At 44.0% G+C, this 26,451-nt stretch overlaps 1 protein-coding gene and 1 long non-coding RNA gene across 2 annotated transcripts in view; one reads left to right on the forward strand and one right to left on the reverse strand.

The window, feature by feature from the left end:
- The first annotated feature begins 3,161 nt into the window (after positions 1–3,161).
- LOC143269332 (uncharacterized) lies at positions 3,162–7,209 on the forward strand. Its single transcript, XR_013045731.1, has 3 exons — positions 3,162–3,471; positions 5,118–5,594; positions 6,551–7,209. It is a non-coding gene; the product is annotated as an uncharacterized LOC143269332 (long non-coding RNA).
- Positions 7,210–7,586: 377 nt separating this feature from the next.
- Positions 7,587–26,451, reverse strand: part of Myrfl (myelin regulatory factor like) — a 111,407-nt gene continuing 92,542 nt past the window's right edge. The window contains exons 20-25 of the mRNA XM_006988988.4: positions 15,839–15,901; positions 14,687–14,774; positions 12,112–12,186; positions 8,387–8,498; positions 7,983–8,057; positions 7,587–7,866 (exon numbers count right to left, since the gene is read on the reverse strand). Coding sequence (XP_006989050.1) covers positions 7,780–7,866; positions 7,983–8,057; positions 8,387–8,498; positions 12,112–12,186; positions 14,687–14,774; positions 15,839–15,901 — 500 coding nt within the window. The 3' untranslated portion in view covers positions 7,587–7,779. The remainder of the gene's footprint in view (positions 7,867–7,982; positions 8,058–8,386; positions 8,499–12,111; positions 12,187–14,686; positions 14,775–15,838; positions 15,902–26,451) is intronic.

The raw sequence follows: 26,451 nt of genomic DNA on the forward strand, positions 1-26,451 counted from the left end.
TCCTACTAAGTAGTGTGTCTTTGTCTATGGTCCCGGGACTAGCCCTGATTGGCCTAACTTGGGTCTTATGCTTATATCTCTGCTATCACGGGTGCCAAGTGAATGCAACTTTTTCTTTGTCTGGGTGGGTGATGACGTCTCTGTAATGAGTGGATATCGGATTGGCTTCAAAAGTTCACAGAGATGGAGAGCCAAGATCGCTCCGGAGAAGAAAAATCTAGGGTGTTCCAACCATGGAATGGGGAAGCCATGCTGAGGGACTTTTCCAGTCCTTCTGAGGCCTTTTTATTATGAGCACCGAAGGACAAATAAACCTTCTTTAGAAGGAAGGCCCTTTCTATTTTAAAACAAGCGGAGTGACCAAAAGACGAGCGCATGCCTCTTGCCTCACTGCACCTTTGGTCAAGCCTCTACCACCCAGGGAGGCAGAATCAATGGATGAGTCACTGTCTCCAGGCCCGGCTTCCCACCCAGTTCCCTGAGTCACCCCATACTCCACCCAGTACATTCTGCTTTTCTCACTGTTTCCTCGGATCTTCTGGGACAATTAGAGAGCTGTAGGCAATGGGGAAGACACGTGTCTTTAGAAGCAAGAGACCCTCTCCTGGAACAAGACGGGCAGGATGGGTAGAGGAGGAATGGATTTTGTAGTCCTTGCAGTACTTAAAAATCTGCTTGGTTTTGTTTGTTTGTTTTCCAGTGACCGGGGTCAAGGAGCCCCACACACCCTAAGCACATGCTCTCCTACTGTGCTTTACCTCAGCCTTTAAAATCAAATTCTGCATTATAAAAAGCAGATTTGTGTGAAACTTGCCCCATCTCCCCACCCCTGTTTAAAACATAAGCTGTAACATGAATTGCTAAACGGCCTTATTAATAAAAACAAAAACAAAAACCCGGAGCCTGATATTGGGGTGAAAGCTGAAAGATCAGAGGAATAGAACAAGCCAGCCACAAGTTCTTACTGCTAGGAAATCCTCAGCCCAAGAGAGCTACTTCCTGTATATCCATGCCTATATACCTTTCTGTGCCCTGCCATCTCACTTCCTCTCTCTGCCCAGCTACATCACTTCCTCTTTCCACCCAGTTCTATCGCTTCCTGTCTGTCTGTACAGACCTCCAAATCTCTATGGTTCACTAGTGCTGGGATTAGAGGTGTGTGCCACCATGCCTGGCTCTGTTCCCAGTGTGGCCTTGAACTCACAGAGATCCGGATGAATCTCTGCCTCCCGAATGCTAAGATTAAAGGCGTGTGCTACCACTGCCTGACTTCTATGTTTAATATAGTGGCTGGGTTTGTCCTCTGATCCCTAGGCAAGCTTGACTTGTTAGAGCACAAATAAAAATATCACCACAAAAAGCAAACACCTTTATCATCTTGTCCCGGAAAGGCCAGGCATGTCTTCCCACCGGAAGCCTCTCCTCTGCCTTCCGTCTCCTGCATGTCCTGAAGAGACACCATCTATCACCCCGCCCCTGTTCTCACAGCACAAGGCCAGTGCTGGGGTGCCAAGGCTTTTCATGTTGTGGATGGCTATCTGGCTGTTCCATGATATCTCAGAAGGGTCAGCGATGTCCTCAAGCTTTGCTGTTCCCCGCCCCTCATACAGAGTTTGGCATAGAAAGTCATGCATAAATGTAGGGGAGTGAGTGGGTCCTGGAGAGCTTGGGAAGTTAAAAAATGTGTACAGTAATGTCTGTATTTTCATTGAGGTGTTTTATTAATTTCTTTTTCTTTCACTTCTAGGAGATTCTAAAAGCAAGAAGAGTCCTTTTCTTTTCAGTATCACCTGGAGTAGCTGCTCCTGCTGTGGACAGTTCCAGATACCACTCTGGAAAGCCAGGCATGTCTGCACTCAACAGGAACTGTTCCTAGGTAACCGTGGAGGATGGCAGGTCTGAGATCTGACGGTTCATGTCCGTGGAAACACCACAACAGCGGGTTACTGACAGCATGCATTCAGTGTTTGAACACAACAGGAAACATTCATTAAATGTTTCACGATCAATCTGCAGTTAATTTAAATGCTTATGCAGTTGTGCTGTACAGAATTAAATGCAGCAGGATAAATATAAATGATGAATAACGCCGGGCGTTGGTGGCGCACGCCTTTAATCCCAGCACTCGGGAGGCAGAGGCAGGCGGATCTCTGTGAGTTCGAGGCCAGCCTGGGCTACCAAGTGAGCTCCAGGAAAGGCGCAAAGCTACACAGAGAAACCCTGTCTCGAAAAACCAAAAAAAATAAATAAATAAATAAATAAATAAATAAATAAATGATGAATAACAAACTGTAGTTAACTGTCAGTGCTCTGGAATATTATGATAGATAATAAATAGGCCATTTGATTTTCCATAGTTTCTATTGGAAGCTTTTAAGAGGTTTTGTTTTTTGTTTTTTTTAAGTATGCTTGGGAAAAACTAATCTCTTACTATAAGCAGTAACAACATAACAATATTTTTATTCCAAATATTAGCATTAAAAGCAATCGCAAGAGAAGAATGAAATGAACTTGAATGTGTTTGGGTATGCGTTCTTGCGTTACTGCCCCTACATAAGAGGGACAGTGCTTCAGTTTACACATTTCTCACTAAACGTTTGTTGAACATGATTGTGTTCTAGGAAGCATGTTCTCCAGCTGAAAAAGACAGTTCATGGACACGTATGTAACTTTCCCTTAGCGTGACAAACCGAATCTCATTTTAAAAGGGGAGAATGTCATGTCTTATTTACTCCTTCCAATTAGCATCTTGCCAGAGACCAGACTTAACGATTCTGGTACCCACACAGTCTTTTCCTCTCCACGGTGGAGTTCTGCAGAGATATCTATTTTATCTCATGTTCACAAAAACCCTTAGTGGTAGAGATGACTATTATCCATCTGATTTTGCAAAGAGGAAATGCAATACATGGAAGGCTAGAGGATTATCCCAGGTGACACCAGTGACATTTTGTTGAGCCAAGGCTAGCACCGAGCCACCTGATTTTGAGCTTCGGTGGCCTCCTGGTTATTTTGAATTTAAACAGAAAGTCAGTCTGGTGTCGCTAACAGCTGGCTTGAGAGGTCAACTCTGGTCAAGGAATGTTATCAAGAACCTTTCTAAAACATGACCTCATCTTATATGTATGTAGGGCCATAAAGACATGGAAGGATTGGGACTGTGATCCTTGGCAGCCGGCCCTTCCTCCCATTGTTTATGTCGTAAGACAGACACTTTTCCGTTCATGGAAGCCAGCCAAGAAGAAATGGATGTGGGTAAGCAAGCACCACGGTTGGTAAACTGGAAGTCTCTGAAGTCACGTCTCCACTGGCTTTAAACAACCTCGCATCAAAAATGCACTAGACCTAAATCCTTGGGCGCTGCTGAAAAGCTCAGCTGGCTGTTTAGAACCAGACACAGACATCAATGACACGTGCCCTTGAAGACGGCCAGCTTCGCCAAGTGGAGATTTTCCTGGAGTGTTCCTCGGAGTGAGTCTGATATTTAGCGTTCCTAAGTGATCCGATCCGCTAAGCTCTGGTGCAATATAGATAGATGGGATTTAGTGGCTGGTGACGGGAGAGTCAACCCCTCTCTGTCCCTCCACACCCCCACCCCCAGCCCCTGGATTATGACTAAATGGCCTCTAATCAGTTTACGGGTCCCAAAGAAATGTCCGTCACTTAAGCCATTAGCGTGTTCGTGGTTTATTTGGTGGGTCGATAGCTGAGGTGGTGGGCTCTCGTAAATTCTAAAGAGTTGTGGAGAAAGAAGAGACTTCGCAAGAGTAAATGGAGTAATGGAGTGGATAGGGTAGACAGCAGCAGGAAGCCTGGCTCGTTTCTGGTGCCCAGAAAGATGGGAGACAGGAAGGACTCCCCTCTCTTTCAAGTCACAAGGTTGTGACAGCCCACAAGTGGACTTGGAAGTGCTAACACAATCGCTTATTTTGTTTTTCTTTTGAAGTTTGCTGGCTTCATGACTTAATGTACTATTGAGAGTCTATCACTAAAGATGAAATCCAAAAGTTGTACGGGAGCAAGGCATAACATAACGGCTTGAGCCTCTATTACCAGAACTTGGGCGCCTGAGGCAGAAGGACCACCAAAAGTTTGAGGGTAGCCTAGACTATAGAGTGAGACTATCTTAAACACACACACACACACACACACACACACACACACACACACACACACACGGATGCAATAAACAAACAAACAAATAAATAAATTTTAAAAAGCCAGGATGGCTGAATGGCTCGGAGGTTAAGAGCACTGGCTGGCCTTCCAAAGGACCGGTGCTCAGTCCCAGCACCCACATGACAGCTCACAACTCCAGCTGTAACTCCAGTTTCAGGGGATCTGATGCCCTCCTCTGCTCTGTGGGATTCTGCACGCACTTGGGGCACATAAATTCACACAACCCCACACAGGCACACATAAAAATAAAAAAATAAATAAATCATTTTTTAAAAAATTTATAGGAAAAAAAGAATGAAAATTCAATAAGAGTAACCTACCCCTTTTAAGATTTTTTCACTCCACTTTTTTTTGTTAGAGGACTGGCCATCTACATCCCAGTTGTGACAAGTGAATTGTTATGGTTCTATTCTTTTGAAAACTCAGATAGAGCTTTCAAAGTCTTAAGTACCTTTATTAGAGCTCACAAAAGTTACTAGAACTGTACACATTTATAATGTGTGATTATTTTATGATACTCTTTATTTGGGGGTTAATTAAGTTGAGACACAAAATCTGGCCTTAAAAGACAGTCAAAGCTGGGAGCTAAGATTCCTTGAGTACCTGAGACTTAAGACGGTGCCCGGTTTTCCAGGCTGAACTTCCACTTGGTATCAGCAAGTGGCGTTTAGGTCGCGGCGTGTGGTATTGCTGCTCTGCTATTGGGTAAATTTTTTTTTTTGAATGCTTCTAAAATAAACTTATTTCACAACAGCATTACACCTGCAGAAAAATCACAGAAATAATATAGAGCGTTCCTATCAACCCCATGCCCACTTTCTCCTGTGCATGTGTGTGCGTGTGTGACACATGCTTGTGTTTGCTGCATGTTAAGGGGGCGGGTATCAGTACATCAGTGTTCTCTCTTTATCGCTATCTGTCTTGTTGCCTTGAGACAGGGTTTCTCACAGAACTGGAAGGTCATCATTTTGGCTGGGCCGGCCGGCCAGCAAGCTTGGAGGATCTGCCTGTCTCCATCCATGCAACAGCGGAGTTACAGGGGCACGCAGCCACGCCTGCCTTTTTACGTGGACGCTGAAAACTCAAATGCAGGTCCTCATGCTTTCCAGTAAGCACTCTTAGCTGCTCAGCCACCTCCACAGCCCTCTCCTGTGACTCACACATTATATTACTAATGCATTCTTTCTCACATTTCAGTGAATTTTGACACATTATTACTCGCTATAACCCAGAGTTTCCTTAATATTTTATTCATATTTTCTTTGTAACGAATACCCTTTTTCATTCTAGGAATCCACACACGATGCCACGTTGCTTTTAGTCACCACAACCCCTAAGGGTCTCTTAGCTGCTGTCTGAGTTTCTCCAAGTTCCTTGTTTTTGGTGGCATGACACTTTAGAGATGTACTACGTAGGTATGTAGGACTACGTTTCTTTCAGGGATCATGTGATGGTTTCCTCAGGATCACGGGGTAATGAGTTTTGAAGAGAGAGGCTGTTAAAGGGGTTTTAGTTACTACAGGCTGGCAATGTTCAAGTGGAAAACCCAATCATTCTGTGGCCTGAGGAAGAGCTGGGGGGCTGGAGGCAGCCTGGTCCACAGTGAGCATCTCTCAGCTGGAAAGTTACTTCAAATACAGAATCTCCCAGCAGCTCTCCCAATAGCTTGTGGTCACTATGACTGTGCACTGAGTTTAAATCCTCTCTGAAGACTTACAGCAATCTCCTGTAGGTTTGTTGAGGGGTGTGGGGGGGGGATGCTTCAAATTTCTACTGGAAGTTAATGTGAAACAGCACTCTCTTTATAGAAACGGTTGCCTTAGGGTCAGCATGACTGCTACAGTAGAAATGTGGAACTCCCAGAGTGTCTGTGATACAGAGATCTGAATAAAATGTGGGACCTATGCTGGGACAAACACCCCTTTGTGAGAAGAGTCAAGTCAGTGGGTTCGTGTCCCACAGCTACCACCTGAGACTATTAAGGCATGGAGTGGGTCACCAAGTTGTGTGGGGGCAGGCTGATGTCACAGCCCAGGAGAAGCAGCTTTGAATTTGAATATAAGAAACTGGGGTTGGGGGGGGGGGTCCCAGGAATTAGCTACTTTCTCCCATGTTGTACAAAGGCCATGCAGTTAGTAAAGGAAAGACTATTTCCAAAATACAGAAAAGAAAATTAAGCCCGATGTATATGTCCTATGTGCAGTTTGGGTTTTGGTTGATGAAAAGGCCATTATCTGTGTGTTTAGTCGCTCGGTGCCTGGATAATCCCACTGGAATCTGTCCGCTCTGTTGAAGTTCTTCAAGCATAGCCCGTATTTACTTAGGACCTCTCTGCACGCTCTCTGCTTCATCTTAATTCTCTTTCTCACAGCCAGACGCTCCTGCTCTACAAATGACTTCGGACAGAGCCAGGATTTGAACTCTGCAGTGAGCCAGTGGGCAACAGTCTCAGCTCCTAACTAATCGCCACTTTAAACTCCTTGTGCGTTATTTCAAAATGCCTCTGTGAGGACAAGTACCCGGTCTCCACTAGATTGTCAAGGTCACAGCATTAATTTCTACCCATGCTTCAGAGTATCTCAAAGTAGAGGTATTATCACTACTGATAACCACTGGGAAGATAAAAGAAAAAAAATCAAACAGCCTCATTCTCACTCACCTGCAGACTGGAGTGGCTCAAAGGGAAGAGCCAGACATTCAGCAGTTCTGTACGGTGGAACTGTGACATGTGAAGCTTGGCACTCGGTATTCTAAAAGCTGGCCACATAGTGGAAATTAGTCTGCGGTTGCCACCCAAGAATGACCTTTCACTCACTGTTCCCAAGACAAGAGACCATGTTGTCCACCATGGGTGGCGTCCTGGGGACAGTGGGCAGACAGAGGCACTGGAGGAACCAGGCTTGCCATCCATGGGGATGCACCACAAGGGAGAACAAGGAGATGAAGAATTAGCTAGTTCGGTTACTTTCAATGGGCTCTAAAAATAGGGGCTTCTGTCGTCTCCACCCAGAAAACCTGGTATTCATTAAGTATGGCAAAGCTATTTCATTATCAAGCCGGATTTATGTCTAATGTTTACATATGTGTATATGTGTATAGATGTGCACACACATTCACATGCACACAATAGTTTGCCTAAATTCAAGTTCAACATCATGCATCACTCACCCTCTCCCCCAGCTCCACCCCTCCCCCACCAAGTCACAAATTCTCCATATTTAGTGGATCCAGCTTAACCTGGCTTTTTTTTTTTTTTTTTCTCCAAAGCCTAGAAATACAACAAACAAGAATAAAACTAGACAGGCTTATCTTGACCTCACAATTTCTTATGTAAATGAAGCTGAGTTTTCAGACCCCCACACAGAAATGTTTCCTTCATAGTCATGACAAAAATCAAACTCCATGTTCTCTCAAGCTCTGGCAAACGCTTTATTCTCGTCAAGTCTGGAAACCACTGGAAGCCAAACCTGAAGGATGCCTTCAGCAAAAAAATATGAGTGCTTTACAGAAAGGTCAAAGAAGTTGTGAGAGGAAATGCCAGTTTCTGTTGACTGTATTCCTGCGTGCTTCTCTTTGGTAAAGTCCCCACACTTGAATAAATTAGTTACAACGTCGGTAGAAATAAAAGAAGTAATCTGTGAAGAAAATCCCAGCAAAAAAAGGGTCCGTTGAACAGTCCGCTAAGTCCTATGGGAACAGGAAGAGAGAAAGGTGAATGTAAAAGCTAACTATCTCTGGTGTTTCTTTTATTTATTGGTTAGTCTCCTACTAAAAAAAGGAAAAGAAAAAATAGTCATACTTACTGGTGCTGCTACCCGAAAGTGGTAGGCGCTGTCGGAGAACGGGGCCACGGGGAGGCTCCAAATGTGCTGATACCCCTAAGTGACGAAGGAGAAACACCCATCTCACAGCACATGTTACACACACTCTGTTGGAAGGGAGGGGCAGGCTAGGGCGGGGTGCCCTTGACAGCTGTAGGAGAGGGTCTAAGATAGCAGTCTTCGATACATGTTGCTAGAACAGTCTACAGTCTCTTAAGGAAGCAAGGCCAATGCCGAGCCAAGCAGGGGTGACCCAGGTCAGCTGACGAGAAGTGCTGGCATTGGGTTCCAGGCATGCCTCCCGCAGCAGGGAGCAGAGGCCACAATTCTAAATGACTTCGGCTGGAACCAGGACCTAAGGTTGAAGGGCCGCTGGGAAAGATTACCTGTGTCATCTGGGTGTCCTCTCTGTGGCTCTGGGTCCTTTCCCTTTGACTGTGGAAACATATGTTCCCAACGGTGAATTTGCACTGGAAGACTATCAGTGGTTCAGTTGTGCTTCGAGAGATGAGAGGACAAGAGCAGTTAGCAGAGTCTCCTACAAAAGCAGTTAGTAGTCAGATTCTACGAGGCTACATTTTGATAAGAAGATGACTGGCGGGGATTAGGGATGAACTTATAAAGCCTCCCTGAGACCATGTCTTAGGGTTACTATTGTCATGATGAACACCAGGACCAAAAGCAACTTGGGGAGGAAGCTATTTATTTTGTTTACGTTCCCACTCTATTGTTCCTCGGTGAAGGAATGAGGACAGGAACTCAAGCAGGGCAGGAACCTGGAGGCAGGAGCTGATGCAGAGGCCATGGAGGGGTGCTGCTTACTGGCTTGCTCCCCATGGCTGTGCTCAGCCTGCTTTCTTGTAGAAGCCAGGACCACCAGTCCAGGAGTGGCTCCACCCACATGGGCTGGGCCCTCCCCCATCAATCACTGAAAAAAACAATGCTCGATTTTAAGGAGGCAGTCTCTCAATTGAGATTCCCTCCTCTCGGATAACTATAACTGTGTCAAGTTGACGTAGAGCTGACGGACACAATCTACAGCAGACATCTTGTTACGTAATCCTCAGTGATGCCAAGAGGCTGCCTCTCATCCCTCTGCTATAGAAGGAAGCCGGTCCTCTGATGTCTAACTCGCCATAGGGTTCAAAGTCTAGAATCACGACTCTAATCCCTACATCAAAGCCTCTTAGCTCCACCGGTCATTGCTTTTGGATACATGGCTTCTCTTTTCACGGGCGGTTGAACTTGCATTTACCCGAAGCCCCTAAGACTTTAGATGCTGTGAGGTCCTGGTTTGGGTAGACAGGGTTGGAAACAGCATGGCAAGAAAACGTTAGCAGTGATTTGGAAGGGAGGAGAGATCGGCAGGGGTGGGGTGGGACTAGGCATGCGTTGGGGTAGAGGGTGACCGGAATTGACCGGAATGCATTAGATACATGCTTGAAACTGTCAAAGAACTACATTTTTTAAGAAAGAAAGAAAGAAAGAAAGAAAGGAAGGAAGGAAGGAAGGAAGGAAGGAAGGAAGGAAGGAAGAAAGAAAGAAAGAAAGAAAGAAAGAAAGAAAGAAAGAAAGAAAGAAAGAAAGAAAGAAAGAAAGAAAGAAAGAAAGAAAGAAAGAAAGAAAGAAAGAAATCACCACTTTTAAAGTTAGGAGGCAGAAGACCTATGAGAAAAGTGTCTCTTCCCTAAGAGGATGAGATTCATCCATTTTCACACAACTAAGAGAACCCCACATTCTAAGTTGAGTAGCTCCTCATGCTTAGGGCATCTTTTCAGAGACACCCAGTGGCTGCCTGGAAGTACAGACGGCACCAAACCCCGTGTTTACTATCTGTTCTCAGATACATACATTTCTGTGAGAGCGAATAAGGTTTAATTAAGTATAGCAAGAGATTAACAGCACTAAAAATAAAATGGGAATGATTATAACAATGTATTGTTCAAAACATAAGAATTGTTTATCTCTGGGAATTCCCATTCAATATTTTTGGCCCACAGTTGATCATGGGTAAGTGAAGTTATAGATACACAGGGACCATTGTATCTGGTTTTTGTTGTTGTTTTTTTTAATCACTGGTATTTGAAAACTGGTTCATAAACCCACAGTGTTGATCTAGCGGTTCAAGGAGATATGGATCTTCCGGGGTTCTAATGTATGATCTTATTTGCTTCTATGAAAGCTAGGAATGAGAACGGAAATGCCGTTCCGTGTTACCCAAGGGGCACTGGAGAGCAGCATCCTGGGGCTGCGGCACTAGTACACCCAGCATTCACTTGACCTTGACTGATGGTGGATTCTAAGTCGTGAAACTACGGTTCCCTTTCCCAGCATGCAGTTGGGCTGAGTTCACTACCTCCGTGATGAGCGAAGTTAAGAATGAAGGAATACGGAAGCCCAGATGAGACAAGGGGCGTAGAGAATGATGGAGGAGGAACAGCAGAGCTGGGGGAGTGTGTGGGGGGAAAGCAGAGAAATTAGAGGAAAGGAAAAGAGGGAGAAGAGTGAAAATGTGGGGACAGGGCTAAGACTAGACTCAAAGCCGAAAAGGATTCTCTTCTCCCGCGAAGCTCACTGCACAAGTTGGAGAAGTGGGTTGAAAGTTATAATTACTTAAAGCACGAGACGACAAGCCAGATGTGGTAGTACACACCAACAATCCTGCACCCAGGAAGTAGAAGCTGGAGGATTGTGATTGCCAGGCCAGGCTGAGCTACCTTGTCTGAAAATACCCAAGCACTGGACATGTAGCTTAGTGGTAGAGTTTTTAACCTAACATGCTCACGGCTTTGGGTTTGATCCATTCCACCACAAAAGAAGAAGAAGAAGAAGAAGAAGAAGAAGAAGAAGAAGAAGAAGAAGAAGAAGAAGAAGAAGAAGAAGAAGAAGAAGAAGAAGAAGAAGAAGGAGAAGAAGAAGAAGAAGAAGAAATCTGACCTATAGGATGATTAAATTATGACTCATATCTGTGATTTTAGAGGAATTGTCGCTATAAAACAAGCTATTATCTATCCATTGAGTGCCTAACTGCGGGTCAGGAAGGGATATTGTCTTACACACATCTTCTTACAAGATTGGCGGGAGAATGGCTGGGGGCCCCCACCTTGAAGCCTCGCCCCACCACTCACTGGCTATGAGTTCAGAACATAGTGTCTATGTCTGCGGTATGTATCCATGCACATACGTGTGTGGAGGCCAGAGACGGATGTTGGGTGTCTTTGTCTATTGCTTTGCACCTTATTTTTTGAGACAGGGAATCCCATATCTCACCCAAGGCTAGACTGGCAGGCCAGGGGAGTTCTGCCTTCTCAGTGTTTGGGTTACAAGCACCACCGAACCCAGCTTTTCACATGGGTACTGGAGATTAGTCCTCACATTTGTGTAGCAAGTACTTTACCAACTGAGCTCCCTCTCCAGCTCCAGAACCCACATTTGACCTGTGTTCCCTAGCGCCCCACCTGTAAAGTATATGCTAGGAACAAGCTCCTCCTGGGAGGGCGGCTGTAAGGACAGTATGTCCCAATATGAGCTGACAGATAGTCTGTGCTCTGTGAATGACAGTTACTAATTCCATCAGTGTTAACAACAGTTCTCATAACAGTGCTACATGCCATGGCATGATGCAATATCCATTTTGTAGGTGGAGAGATGGTAGAGATGGTAGACAGTACCTGTCTCATCTAAGATCACAAAATGAGGAAGTAACAGGCAGAATTTGAATCCTGGTCTGCTCAATTCAAGACACAGGCTCCTTTTTTATGTTTCTGTCTCAAAGCAAAAGAATACCACCTATATTTGTATTCCCGCCTGGAAGTCACCAAAACGTTCAGCTCTCATCCAGGGGCCATGTTAATATTGTGTGCCTATCCCAGTTCAAAGGAGACAGCCAGGGGACACCTGTGGCCTGTGAATATCAAACTTCCTACAAGCAAGAGTATGGCTTCCTGTCATCCCTATTCTCCCAAGGAGCCTAGGTGATTGCACCCTCTATACCCTTTATTAATTTTCATGGACTGACAGCATTTTATCTCCTAACTGGATTAAACTATGACATCAATTCGGACTTACTGGCCAGTCAATGAGAAATTGTTTCTTACAGCCACACACTTACTTGATTTCCAGAGAGAATTTGACGTTGGTGGGTGTGTTCTTATTAACAGGGATATTATAATTATAAAGACCAGACCTGATTTTAGAAGAAAATAAAATCACAAGTCAAAATGTGTCCCCCAAAGCTTCAAGGAGCTTTTTACTATTTACTACACACTACATAAACTGCAAACTAACTCATGAAAAATTTAGAAAGTTGAGTTTAATCTGATCCCTTTTCCGTAGTTTTCAGAGACAAGCTCATCCGATGTCAGAATGTATGTGTTTGTGCCTTAATATAAAATATAGAAAGTCAAGTCCCACACCAAATACCCAAAATCAAATGCCCGGGAAATGACTTTGGTCACAGAGAAACAAATTTCAGAAGACAAATGAGCTAAACTGAAAATCCCCCTGGAAAGGAAATATGAGATGATACCAGTATAAACCACTCTCCCTTTTTAAACGATTTTAGCAGGAAATGTCTACATTTAGAACCAGAGTCAACTCTAATTATTATAGCCCTGATTACCAGTCAGTGATGGGAGAAATTGCAAGGTAGACGTGCTTATCCCTAGGTCCACCTGCCACATGAGGGATGCGTGGAGAGAAGGGGGTGCTTTAATGATGCTACTGCAAAGGAACACTCCAGCAACCGGCATGTGTGTGTTTAAGCAAAGCACTCCTTATGACTGGTCATTCCATGGATGGAATGGAAAAACAAGACATATCAGATGAGGAGGGAAAAGAACCAGCCATTTTAGGTTCTCTTTAAAGAACAGTAAACTAACTGTCAAAATGTGAAAGAAAAAAAGACACAGGGAGCTGGAAAAGCCAGCATTTTACAATAGTTAAGAATATCAAAGTATGACATTGTGAACCTTGGATATGTACAATTTGTGCTTATCATTACACCTTTAAAAACCAAAAATAAATAAGTTAGCTCTACATCAAGATATAAAAAAGCACATCACATTGTATACCAGAGATATATTTCATTTTTCTTATCAATTATATGTCAAAAAAAAAGCTGAAAATTTTAACATTATTGGTAAACACACACACACACACACACACACACACACACACACACACACACACACACAGTCTGCCTCAGAATCGGAGCTCATAGCTCAACTAAGAAGCTTAAATACATGGAACTCCTTTCCCATTACAGACCTTCCAATATCTGCTGGTTCTCGGCACCCCCATTCACCCGAGAAAAGAATGTATAAGAACGAACATTTTACTTGAGTCTAGAACTTGGACCTGAGTCATCTGACTCATCACCAACAGGCCATTCTACCATATTAACTAACGTCTGTCTTGGATGCTCACTAAAGGCGTGATCTAATGTGAACTTGTTCAGCTCACAGAAAACTACAAAACAGAGCTAAATAACACCACCTTCTCACAGCTAATGTGAGAATTCAATATGATTATAAACATGGGCATCATAAATGATTTTTAAATACATTATTTTTACAACTCAGGACATTCATGTAGCACAAATCCTAATCGGTGTTAATAAATAAAAACCCGGAGTCAGGTATCAGGGTAAATGCTAAAAGATCAGAGAAGCAGAGCAGCCAGCCACTAGTTCTTACGTCTCCAACTCCTCAGCCTGAAAGGACCCTCAGCTCCTGTCTCCTCCTGCCTTATATTTCCTCTCTCCACACAGCCATATGACTTCCTGTCTCCACTTCCTGAGTGCTGGGATCAAAGGTGTGTGCCACCAATGCCTGGCTCTGTTTCCCTCCTACACTGGATCAATCTTGTGTAGACCAGACTGGCCTTGAACTCAAAGAGATTCATCTGTTTCTGCCTCCTGAGTTCTGGGATTAAAGGTGTGTGCCACCACTGCCTGGCCTCAACTTGAAGCCTAAATTCTATTGGGGTGAAAAAAGAACTAAGACTGAAAACCTAAAGAACTCATGCCCTCCACTCAACTGAAAGTATTCTCTCACCTCTAGGCACCCAACAGGTACATATCAAATTAAGAAATAAAATCCGTTCTGAATGTCTACAATTTTCATTTGCCCTTGCTGCCCCCACTTGCGTTCTATGTGTCTAGATGCATCACTCCTCTGCTTGGGGGTGGGGGCTGGGTTACGATAAACACCGGGGACGGATGTTGCAGAAAACGTCTGAAATATTTCAGCAATTGTTTGCCTCCTAGAATAAAAGCTATACTAAGCTAAGCTAGATTTCCATTGCAATTATCACAATATCCTTTGTTGTTATACAAATGTCAACTCACTCGTGTCCATCTTGTGTTCAAAAATCAACTAGCCACTGTGGTCATTAGCATGTGCCCCCAGGAGTCAGCCTGTTCCCCAGGATTTTGCTTTGGATGTAGCCATTGAATGTAGAGACTGGGATTGGAGGGGGGGCGGGGAGTTGCGGTTTACTGACATTTGCTAATAGCCACCATGTCTGGTTCCCTCATCTTCCATGTACCCAATGTGCTTTTACTTAAGGAACAATGTAAACACACATGGATTTCAACATGAAGCTTTGGTTTTCATTCCAGTCTCAAAACTCTACTATTGAATAAATTCCAAAAGCAGTCAGGGCATCCTGGGAGGCTTACCCACCCGCAGTGGAGCAATCTGCTGCAATACCGACGGTCTATCATTTGCTGGATTTCCATAATCTGAATAGAAGTAATGGTTGTATCAATCCCTGAATTAAAGAGAAACAGAAAAGGAAATAAACTCTTGTGTAGTTGGGGAGGAGGGGGGGAGTATCATGTTCCTGCTCAGTTCTCAAACTGCAGAACGTAAGCTAAGAGTCCTAAACAATGTCCCATCCACATCCAAACGGGAAAAGGAGAAAAAAGTCAGGATAACACTTTTGTTTTTGTTTGGGGGATGAGTGGTTATAGCAAATCTCCTAGAAACAGCCAGCATCACATCCATAAGTGTTTCTGGACTGTAGAAGTCCTGCTAAACAGGAATTTACTATGGACAGGGGATGCGATGTGACATGTGATCTGCTTCAGGAAATGGAAAATGAACTAAAGATACAGTCAGAACAAAGGGAAGGAACTTCAAAGACAACATTAAAATCACGGAGCTCAAGCGCAGCTTATCTGGCTCCAGCGTCCATCCTGAATCCCTCATTAATGTTCAGGCTGACACGGATTATAAAACATGGCTACACAGGTGTCCACAGTGGTATGTGTGTATGGTGTGTTTCTGTGTGAGTGTGGTGTGTGTGTGGTATGTCTCTGTGTGAGTGTGTGGTGTGTGTGTGTGTGTGTGTGTCTGTGTGAGTGTAGTATGAGTGTGTGGTGTGTGTGTGTGTCTGTGTGTGGTGTGTCTCTGTGTGACTGTGTGTGGTGTGTCTCTGTGTGAGTGTGTGTGGTATGTCTCTGTGTGAGTGTGTGTCTGTGTGTGTATCTGTGTGTGTGCCTATGTGTGTGTATCTGTGTGTGTCTGTGTGTGTATCTGTGTGTGTCTGTGTGTGTGTGTCTGTGTGTATGTGTCTGTGTGTCTGTGTATGTGTCTGTGTCTGTGTGTGTAAGTGTGTGTCTATGTGCGTCTGTATGTGTGTGAGTGTGTGTCTGTGTGTGTCTGTATGTGTGTGAGTGAGTGTGTGTGTGTGTGTCTGTGTCTGTGTCTGTGTCTGTGTCTGTGTGTGTGGTGGTGGAAGTGGCAGGTAGGGTGGTCGTCACTGTTTCCCACTGCTCTTACAGCTGCCTAGCCCCAGAAGGCAAAAAGGGTGTCACTTAAATGTCAACTCACAGTCGCTCTTCCAGTCACGGCTGATAAGTGCATCTCCTGCCAGGAATGATTTGCTTTTGTCTTCTGAAGAGTAAAAACATCTGTCAGTCGTGAAGGCTTGCTCCTGATGATAAACAGCTGACTGACCTGTGAGTCGACTGCATCTCCACCCTTCCCCTCTCCCACCCCCACACTTACCCATACCTATCCCATTTCTTCCCGATCTAGTTTCTTTTCATCCTGACCCAAGAAGCCATCTGTTATGGGTAAGTTGCACACACCCCATCATATGTGGAAACCCCAACACTTTCTTGTGGTGGTATTCTAATTGTACTGAAATGTGATTTTGATTGTATGTTAATAAATAAAGTTGCCCAGGGGTCAGAGCTATTAGAGCCATAGCAAGAGTGTGGCAGTGGTGGCACACGCCTTTAATCCCATAGATCTCTGTGTGTTCAGGGATACAGCCAGCATTGGAGACATATGCCTTTAAGACCTGGGGGGCTGTACATACAGACAGTGACGAGGCAGTCATGTGTTTGGGTTTACAACCAATGAGAAGGCAGAACAAAATACTATAAAAAGACGGACAGACAGGATATAGCTCTCTTTCGGGAAGCTGGGACACCGCAGGAGGAAGGGTGAGATTTTAGCTCTGAGCTCTGACCTCTTGGCTTTCTCTTTTACATTGGTTCTGTGTTTCTTATTTAATAAGACGGTTGGTTACATCTACACTTTCTTCCTCAGAATGTCACTGCATTTGGAGATACGGCCTTTAAGGAGGGGATTAAGAGGATGGGGAGAGCTGGACAAGTTCGAGTCCAATCTGAGAGCTTGTCCTTATCACAGCAGGAAATGAAGACACACAGGGAGACACCAGAGGTGTCTTTGTGCACGTACACATGCACAAAGAAAAGACCATTTGAGGACCTAGAAAGAAAGTAGCCTACTGTAGGCAAAAGGAAGACCTCCAGAGAAGCCTCCAGATCTTGGACCGCTAGCCTCCAGAACTTTCAAGAAATAAATGTCTGTTGTTTACACCACCCAGTCAGGGGAATTCTATCATGACAGCCTGAGCAGACTTCTCCGTCATCTCAGAAGGCCCCAGAGCTCCCAGCTGCCTCCTCACAGCCTCCTAGCATGTGCACATCAGTCAGTGGTACACATCTGCCCCTGTGCCCAAAGTGTATTACTTCTGTGTTACCCTTAAGTTCAAATGTGTTTTTATTCCATCTTGACCATTTCAGAGTAAGAAACCTCTATTATTCTCCAAATCTCCATAACTTCCGGCATAGTCTTAATCCTATTAAGGAAGCAGTTTTCTCTGATTAGTGAGAAATGAATGGTAGTTTTCTTTCTCATCTAGATTCTGGATCGATAATGTTGTCACTCAAAGCCATTAGAGTCATGTGACTTAGGATTGCTACCAGCATTGTTCGTGTGATATTTAAACAATGGAAACCAGTCATTAGAGGGTGGGTCTCTATGTGAATGCATCCAGTACCAGAAGACTCCCAGTTGCAGGGACAGGACACCCCACTGCTGGGCAGTCCCAAGTGCCCCTTTCCCTGAGATGACATCTATCTTCCTGCTCATCTGTTCCGATGCCGCTTCTACTTTGGGTGACAACAGGCCCTCAAGGCAGCAGCTGTGGCCAGCCGAGCCTGGCTCCTATGAGGCTGCTGAAGGTCAGATTTCCTCTATTTCTAGGTGAAAACAAAAATCATCACAAACTGACATTCAGAAACCAAGAACGAGGGAAAAACAACCACGTGCATGCTGGAATTTGATTTCCGACCTATCGTGGACACTCAGAGGAGAGTAAGGCGATACAATTGTTTAGGGAATAATCCTTTTAGAATTCAATCCAGGTATCACTAGGGCATGGAGTCAAGGGGACATTTGTTCCCGTTGGCTTTTTCTACCGTGCCTACTTCCACGTCCGACATAATAGAGCATATCAAATTAGAGAATATGGTTCAAAGGTCATGTTTAGAGTGAGTAAAAAATGAAGAAAAATAAATAGAAGCAAACTATCTCTACAATAAAATGATGAAGAATTAACCTTCATACAAGCAGCATTACAAGTACCCAAAGATGAGCAGGGTTATAAAACTGATTGTGTGTTCCTTCCCGGTTATTTAATAACTTGAATATTTCTATATTAGGGAAAATCATATGAGATATATATATATATTTGCAGTGAAGGATACTAATGATAACTATACCAACTATTCATTGACATTTTCTATGAGATGTTGTTCTGAGCACCTAATGGCAGCCCAAAAGGATGGCTGTCCCTACGTGACAGATGAAGTCATTGAGTACAAAGGTTAAGGAACAGAGAAGGATTTACATCCCAAACTGTCTGATTCTGTACACCACCATTTTGCCATCCTGGAATTATATGAAACAAGATCCACAGGGGGAAAAAAAGTGAGTCTAAACTGTAAGGGGAGGCTCGGCCAGCTGAAGACAGGAGCCAGAGAGCACTGGAATGGGGACAGAGCCAAGGCGGTCATTCTGCCTGCCATACAAAATGTCATTCCCAAAGCACTGAGGAGGCAAATGCTCAGTGTCAGGACTACGCAAAATGAATCTTTTAATTTTTTATTACTTAAAAAACTTTTTTTAAAAGATTATGTATATAGTTGAGATTTGGCCTGCATGTCTGTATGGACACCATGAGCATCCCCATGCCTGAAGGGGTCAGAAGAGCGCATTGGATCCTCTGGGTCTGGAGTTCCCGACGGCTGTGTGCCACCGTGTGGATGCTGGGAACTGAACCTGGGTCCTCAGGAAGTACAAAAAGTGCTCCTAACATCCCTGTCATCTCCAGCCCGGATGAATCTTTGCAAAGTAGACTTTGAGAGCAGCCTGGAGCTGGCGGCGCACACCTTTAATCCCAGCACTTGGAAGGCAGAGGCAGACCTGTGAGTTCGAGGCCAGCCTGGTCCACAAAACAAGTTCCAGGACAGTTAGAGCTGTTACACAGAGAGACACTATTATCAAAAAACAAACAACAGAAAAAGTAGATGGTGAGATCAATCACCTGGCGGTGTGAGGGCTAACCTTGGTTGCCAACTCAGTTTCACTGAGAAATGAATCAGCCACAGTTTCTTAAGCTTTGACCTTCCGTGGGTCACATAAATGAATGTGATACCTGTGAAATGTCTGTCAATAGTAAAGAGCTATGAGTGCACACCAATCAAAAATTAACTTAACATCATGCCGGGCAGCAGTGGCGCACGCCTATAATCCCAGCACTCGAGAGGCAGAGGTAGGCGGAGCTCTGTGAGTTCAAGGTCAGCCTTGGCTACAGAGTAAGATCCAGGAAAGGCGCAAAGCTACACAGAGAAACCCTGTCTCAAAAAACCAAAAAAGAAAAAAAAAAAAAAAAGAGTTAAAATTTTGTCGGGGTGATGGTGGCTCATGCTTTTAATCCCAGCACTTGGGAGGCAGAGGCAGGTGGATCTCTGTGAGTTTAAGGCCAGGCTGGTCTACAAAGTGAGTTCCAGGAAAGGTGCAAAGCTGCACAGAGAAACCCTGTCTTGAAAAACCAAAAAAATAAAATAAAATAAAATCACAAGCTGACTGAATTCCAGGTGTTTCAGACAGCGCCCATCATGTGGCCACTCCTCCTGTCATGCTCACTTCTGAACGCCCCATGTGCACTCTGTCAACACACCACCCAACACCAACTGAAGATGGCCTTGATGACGTCATCTCACACTCAAGACTATAGTACGCTATCACGTTTTCACTCAGCTGCAAAGCTTGCTGCTCTTATAGCAACATATTGTTCAATAAAAGAAAGCAAAGCCTTTCAATAGTTTCCAACCATCATTTCTTAGCATGCAAATACCCAGTAGTATATCTTATGGGTGGATTGTGTTAGAATGTTTGATTTTAAAGACTGTTATTCGGGTTGCTGGCTTGAGTTTCATAAAAAAAAAAATCATTAAATGAATCCTGGCTTGGGATTAGGAAAGCATTTCTAACCATTTCTAAAATGCCCCCAAACACAAGTCTGCAATTACATGCTATGTATTAATGCAGAGACATCCTCAGCTTCAGTGATGATAAAATCAAAACGTTGATCAATTCCAAAAAATAATAGAGATGTTCTGGGTCCTTCAGTATCAAATATTCAACCAAGATTTAATTATTTTTAAAAATGTCTTCTTGGTTACATTTTTAATGTACATGTGCCTGAGGGTACATATGTACTATCCTATATGTGAAGGAACCCAAAGAGGCAAGAGGTGGGCGCCAGATTTCTTGGAACTGGAGTTCCAGGTAATAGTGAGCCACCCAACATTTTTTAAAATAAATTTATGATATAATACCAAAGAATTGTTTTAGAGTGAATTTCTTTAAACACACACACATGCCTATCAGTGTTTAGTTTTTATGCCAATTTTATATGCTTCTATACCTAAGGTCACTTGAAATTTCTCACACACACACAAAAGGATCATGGGTAGAAAATTTTGAGAAGCCCCGGCCTAGGTGATTGGTACAGTACACTTCTGGGTGTCTCAGTAGGGTCATTTCAAAGATGGCTGCTAGGTGGAGCAGCACCTAATAGGGAAAGCCCTACCCTGAATGTGGACAGCAATAGATGAGATCTAGGATGGCATAGAAGCAGGAGAGAGCATTCTAGAGCAAGCCCACTCTCCACCTCTCCCATCTCCTGGCTGCTAAGAGGTGAGCCTCACCTCCTCATCATACCCCCGTTGCCATGGTAATCTGCCCATCACAGGTCCAGAATAATTCAGCCATTCCACCATCGACTGAATCCTCTAAGACCAGGAGTCAAAATGTGTAAGTTGTTTTTCTCTAGTATTTTCTCATGGTGATAAAACAAAAACAAACAAACACACACACATTATGACCAGGGCAACTCATTGAAGGATGAGTTGGTTTATCTGGGCTTATGGATCCAGAGGGACGACCATCTCACATGGGAAGAGTGGCAGGACACAGGCATGGTGGCTGGAACAGCAAGCTGAGAGCTCACATCTTAAACTGAAGGCACAATGCAGCGAAGGAACTCCAATAGCGGTCTTTACGCTACCAAAGCCCACCTCCAGTGACACGCCTCCTTCCACAGGACCACACCTCCTAAGCCTCCCCAAACAGCACAGCCAACCGGCAACAAAATATTCAAAAGTCCCAGACTGTGGAGAACATCTTCTTCAAACCACTCCAGAGAGCTGATCTTTGTTTTGTTTTTGTTTTTTGGATTTATGTCTACATTCAGGTTTCTACATTCAGTTTCAGGATAGGAAGCAGAAGCAACTGGGCCCAGTGATTAGAGTCAGTCTTTCGTGAAATCTCTCTGCTCTCCCGCGCTTCTTACACTAGGCGGAAGGGCTTGCTCACACCCTGCTCACACGACTGTGACCGTCTTGAAAATGTCTGTGTTTGTGGTTAAAAGGATGGGCCAGGCAGGCTCTCTGTGCGCGCTCTGCAAATGTGTGCAGAAGAGCTGAAGGGAAAGGGGAAGGAAATGAAAAAGACAAGCCAGTTGTTTAACCTTTAAATATCTTCCCTTACTCAGAGGTGAAACTCCCAGGACAGGATGTGAAGGATGCTTAGCACAGATGTGAGAGTCTGTTTCTTCCCCCTGATTTCAGTAAACAGGAGTGAGGATAGCGTACCGGCAATGCAAGGGTCTAAGCATGCAGCCCAACATGATGTGTTCCATTAATGGATCTTGAGATAAGAGAAATTTCTAGAAAACTGAATATTCATTTTCTTCTGTACAGAAATACATATGCTTTCCCAAGGGCTTCCAGACTTCTTAGATTCGAGCTGCTCCAACAATAATTTTTAGGTGCTAGTCGACTACTAATAGTTTCACTTAAGACCGCTTCCACAGAAGGCCGCAGGTTTCCAAGGCAATTGAGGCCTACAGAGAAGCAGAAACCAGAACTTCTCCATGCTGTCTGTTTTTCCCCTACCTTTTGTTCTACTTCCTCACTGAGCTGGCAGGGAGAGAAGCTCATTGTAAAATCTGACAATAGCACCTCAGAGTCCCTTCTCTTCGACAGAACTGTGTTTATAGGCCCTTGAAGAGAGAGAGCACAGTGGATAAGATTGGTTACCTTATGATAGACTGTTCTTGCTGGTGTGTGTGTGTGTGTGTGTGTGTGTGTGTGTGTGTGTGTGTGTATGTGTGTGTATGCATGCGCGCGCACACACAATTAAAAATAAGATAGATATTTTTTGAAAGTGAGGTTGAGGATCAGGGCTCAACCTCACTTAAAAAAATATCTATTTTGTTTTATATTTATATCTATTTCATTTTATTTTTAAAATATCCATTTTATTCAATGGGTGAAGGTGTTTGCCACACAAGCCTGATGACCAGAACTATTTTATCCCCAGAACCCACATAAAAGGAGAAAATAGAGAGCTGACTCTAAAGGGACCTCTAACCTCTAATGCACACCACGCATGCATGGTCTTCACTTGTACACCATACACACCCACACACCCCCACACACTCTCACACAATAATAACAAAGTAAAAAAATTTAGGGGAGGCTGAGAAGAGATAACCTTAGAGATTATCTAAACCTAAATTTATGTTTAGAATTCATACATAAATTTATCTAACCTAAAATTATGAAAATTATTTTTCCAAAGGCAGAAAATACATTTTAAATTCCCTACACAATGCCCCTAACTTGTCACTTCTATGAAGCAGGACCTCTCTACTCTGAAAAGCAGGCTATTAGAAAAGCATAACTCCTAATGAGCCGATTGGGAAGCTCTCCTTTTCTAAACGCCTTCCAGAACTTTCGCTATAGGCTTAATGTGTAGCGCAGGTGATTTTCCTTAGGAGGCTAAGGGTGTATTCCACAACTGATGGGTGGGACCTCCCAGTCAACTAAATTAAAAACCAGAGCAGAGGGATGTAGAATGGTATCCATCCTGGCGTGGCGGATAGTGGGTAGCACACTACATGTACATCTGTGCTGAGGGCTGAATTCTGGTGTAGCATCCAGGATACCTTTCCTGCCTCATGACTGAAGCAAGAGATCAATGTGACCGGCCCATCATGGCTGAGACCATTAGCACAGGGGACCATTTTCTTTGGGGGATTCATTCTCCTAAAAGTTCTTACATCCAAAACAAAATGATGCCAGGAGCTATTTTAATTTTCGATTTTTTTTTTTTTAAGGCTCACCGATCTGTTACAATACGTACCATTCCATCAATGTTTTCCCAACAGGCCCTTTGTTTTTTTCATACTTAAACTCTCCTGTCTACTTAAACCTTCCTGGGTCCCATGGGTTAAAACCTAATCCATCATATTCAGTTGCCTCCTCAGAGTAGAAATTCAATATTCTGAAGTACTTTCTACTCCCTGATGCGTCTTTCTCAAACTTTTTATTAAAGAGCAGGGAAGTAGAATAGGGGAGGAGTGGATGACTCTTCTGAAAGACACTTTACAAATGCTTAGACAATCAACTTAGACCTAAAAGAAAAATTATAACTTGAGCTCAGCATGTCATAACAATACAGATTTTCTTTCACTTGCTTTATTGTCGTCTGACTGCTCAGGGAAGCGTCTCATAAATGTCTTTTGGGCTTGACTAAATTGCCAGAGAGTACTCTGCATCCCACTGAGAGCTCTCTGATGTTTTTTTAATTCCTTGAATTTCTTTTTTATTTTTATTCCTTAATTTTTAATTGTTCTTCATGTCTCAGAAACATCTGGTTGCAAATAACAGTCACCCAACATTCTCCTCTTTTGTGTTGGGAGCCCTGAGACTAGACATCACCCTAGATGAATGGTTCTCAACCTTCCTAAGGCTGCGACCCTTTAACGCAGTTCCGTATGTTGTGCTGACCCCCAACTGTAAAAATTATTCTTGTTGCTAATTCATAACTGTAATTTTTCTATTGTTGAATCATAACATAAATATCTGATATTACGAATGGTCTTGGGCGACTCCTGTGAAAAGGTCATTTGACCCCCCCTTGAAAGGTGTTGAAACCCACAGGTTGAGAACCACTGCCCTAGACAGAGAGGGAAAAGCTGCATCGGCAAGAGACGAGCAGCCCTCCTCCACCCTGGGAAAGATCCTGCATCAGGGAACATCCTGATGGCTACAGGCAGACTCAATGAGGAGGGAGGCATGGGAGAGGCTTTCTGGATGCTCAGAGTGGTTACTGTCTGCATCTTTTAGAGGTGGGCGCACGTATGTGCACACCCTACGTCTAAATAAACAAAAGCAGGATGTCAGATTGGGAGGAACCATGGTCATGGAAACAGGGGCCTAGATTCCAATTCTAACTTCACCAGTGATTGTGTTATAAAACAGGGATATCACCATGAATCAGAGGCTCTTCTGAAGTAAAGCTTTGAAGCCCTGAGTGATTGCAGAAAAGAGGTCTATGGTGCTATCCATGGTCTTGGGAGGAAGCATCTTCCCATGGATTTCTACCACACACAATTCATTTAGAAGCTCAGCTGGACTTACAGTTACATTTACTCCTTATGCTTTTCTCCATACGGTCATTAGGAAAGTATGTTAGCTGTGGATTCTCAGGGTAAAAAGGGTCACTAGTGCAGCTGTTCTCTGACAATCGATGACATGCCCAGGCACCTAGCAGCAGATCTTTCTCCAGGAGTTCCCACAGATGTGGAAATACAGGATGAGCAGACACTCACTGTCCAGTTTGCTCAGAGCTGAGCTTTCCAATATGTGTGTGTGTGTGTGTGTGTGTGTGTGTGTGTGTGTGTGTGTGTGTGTGTGTGTATGTGTGTGTGTGTGTGTGTATGTGTGTGTGTGTGTGTGTGTGTGTGTGTGTGTGTGTTTCAAGATAAGGTTTCTCTGTGTAGCTTTGGTGCCTGTCCCTGGATCTTGCTCTGTAGCCCAGACTGGCCTCGAACTCACAGAGATCCGCCTGGCTCTGCCTCCTGAGTGCTGGGATTAACGGCGTGTGCCACCGCTTCCTGTCTTCTTATATGGAGAACTGGTGGTTATGGATCAAAGCCCTGACAATGAGGAGCAGAGCAGCTCTGACCTCTCCCTCTTTAGAATTCATTGTCTTTGATAGATCTTGAGTAGGTGGAATGGTCCCTTCTAGGGATAACAGTCAAAGATGGACATTACATGTCTTCAGTGAGGACAGCCAAGGTCAGAAAATGCTTGGCCAACCATAATCTTCCACATTCTTTTGCAAGAGATGAAGGTTTTAGGGATTTGGGGGATGGTATTAGTTTCTTCTTCTTTCTTTTCTTTCTTTTTTGAAAAGAAATTACTTAAGTGCACATGTTTGTGTGTGCATGAGTTTATGTGCACCACATGCATGCTGGTGGCTGCAGAGGCCAGAGAACTTTGGGTCTCCTGAAACTGGAGTTACAGACAGTTGTGAACCACCTGATGTGGGTGCTGGGAATCAAACGTGGGTCTTCTTTGATTGCAGTAACACTAGTAATTGCCGAGCCATCTCCCCAGCCTCAATACTGACTTTTTCTATTTAAAAAATATGTAGAGATCTGTCAAGATGGCTCAGTGGATATAAAACGCTCGCTGGACAAGTGTGAGGAGCTGAATTCAACTCCCCAGCACCCATTATGAGGCTGGACGTAATAGCGTATGGCTGTAATTCTAGCTCTCATTCAGTCAGAAGGGAGATGGACACAAGAACAGCCCCGGCTTACAGGCCACCTCACCGGCCATGCTCAGCAGCAACCAGCAAGAGACCCCACCCCGAGGTGGAAAGCAAGAACTGATGCTCCAGGTTGTCTTCCGCCACGCAGGCCGTGGTGTGCATGTGCCCACACCCCAACACACAAGTATGCATACACAGACATGCACGTGCAACCATAAAAAGAGAACACTCTATTGAAAACAAGATGGCTGGCACAAACCCCTTTCTTCCAACTGAAGCTTCATAGCCACTCTGGCTTGATACATCTGTCCCCAAATTCAGTTCAACATTGTTCTGATGAGGAAAAAAAAAAAAAAGCCCAAGTTGCTTAGAGACACAAGAAAACACTTTGTGTCTTAGCTTCCCCATTGGGGGAAAGAAAAAAAGAGGACATTAACAGTGCCTAGATGATGTGGGTGTGAGGAATAAATGACTTATTTGTGTGAGCTGCTATTACAGTGTCTTGTGTAGTGTCATACCTCATTGCCTCATGATAAACGGGGGTGTGATCTGTAAGCATATTAATCCAGGGGTAGGAGATAACATTTTCACCCTAAGGCTCTGCCAACCTACCATATTCGGTGTGGCAGGCTGCTTACAAATACTATTTTTATTCATTTACTTCATCGAGACCCATGATAAATTTATACCCCCTCCATCTGTTTCAAACCAGATATGACCGATACAACTTGCTCTGGCCAGCAGTGTGTAAGCACAAGTGACATGCGCTTTCGTGATGTGGGAGCTTTATAGGGGACGATGTGATTTGTTTTCTTGCCATGACTACAGTTATTATCGAAACACTGGGACATGGAATCACCACCAGCTGGGTCCTGAACATGGTGAGCCAGAGCCCTGTTTTAATACACATTTCATAGAGTCAGAAATAATTTATTGGCACCTGACATCTCCATCATTTGAGAGTTACTGCTTTGGCAGCATCCTCATAGACAAGC

Source organism: Peromyscus maniculatus, chromosome 18 (assembly GCF_049852395.1).
Source record: "Peromyscus maniculatus bairdii isolate BWxNUB_F1_BW_parent chromosome 18, HU_Pman_BW_mat_3.1, whole genome shotgun sequence".
Lineage (NCBI taxonomy): Eukaryota > Metazoa > Chordata > Mammalia > Rodentia > Cricetidae > Peromyscus > Peromyscus maniculatus.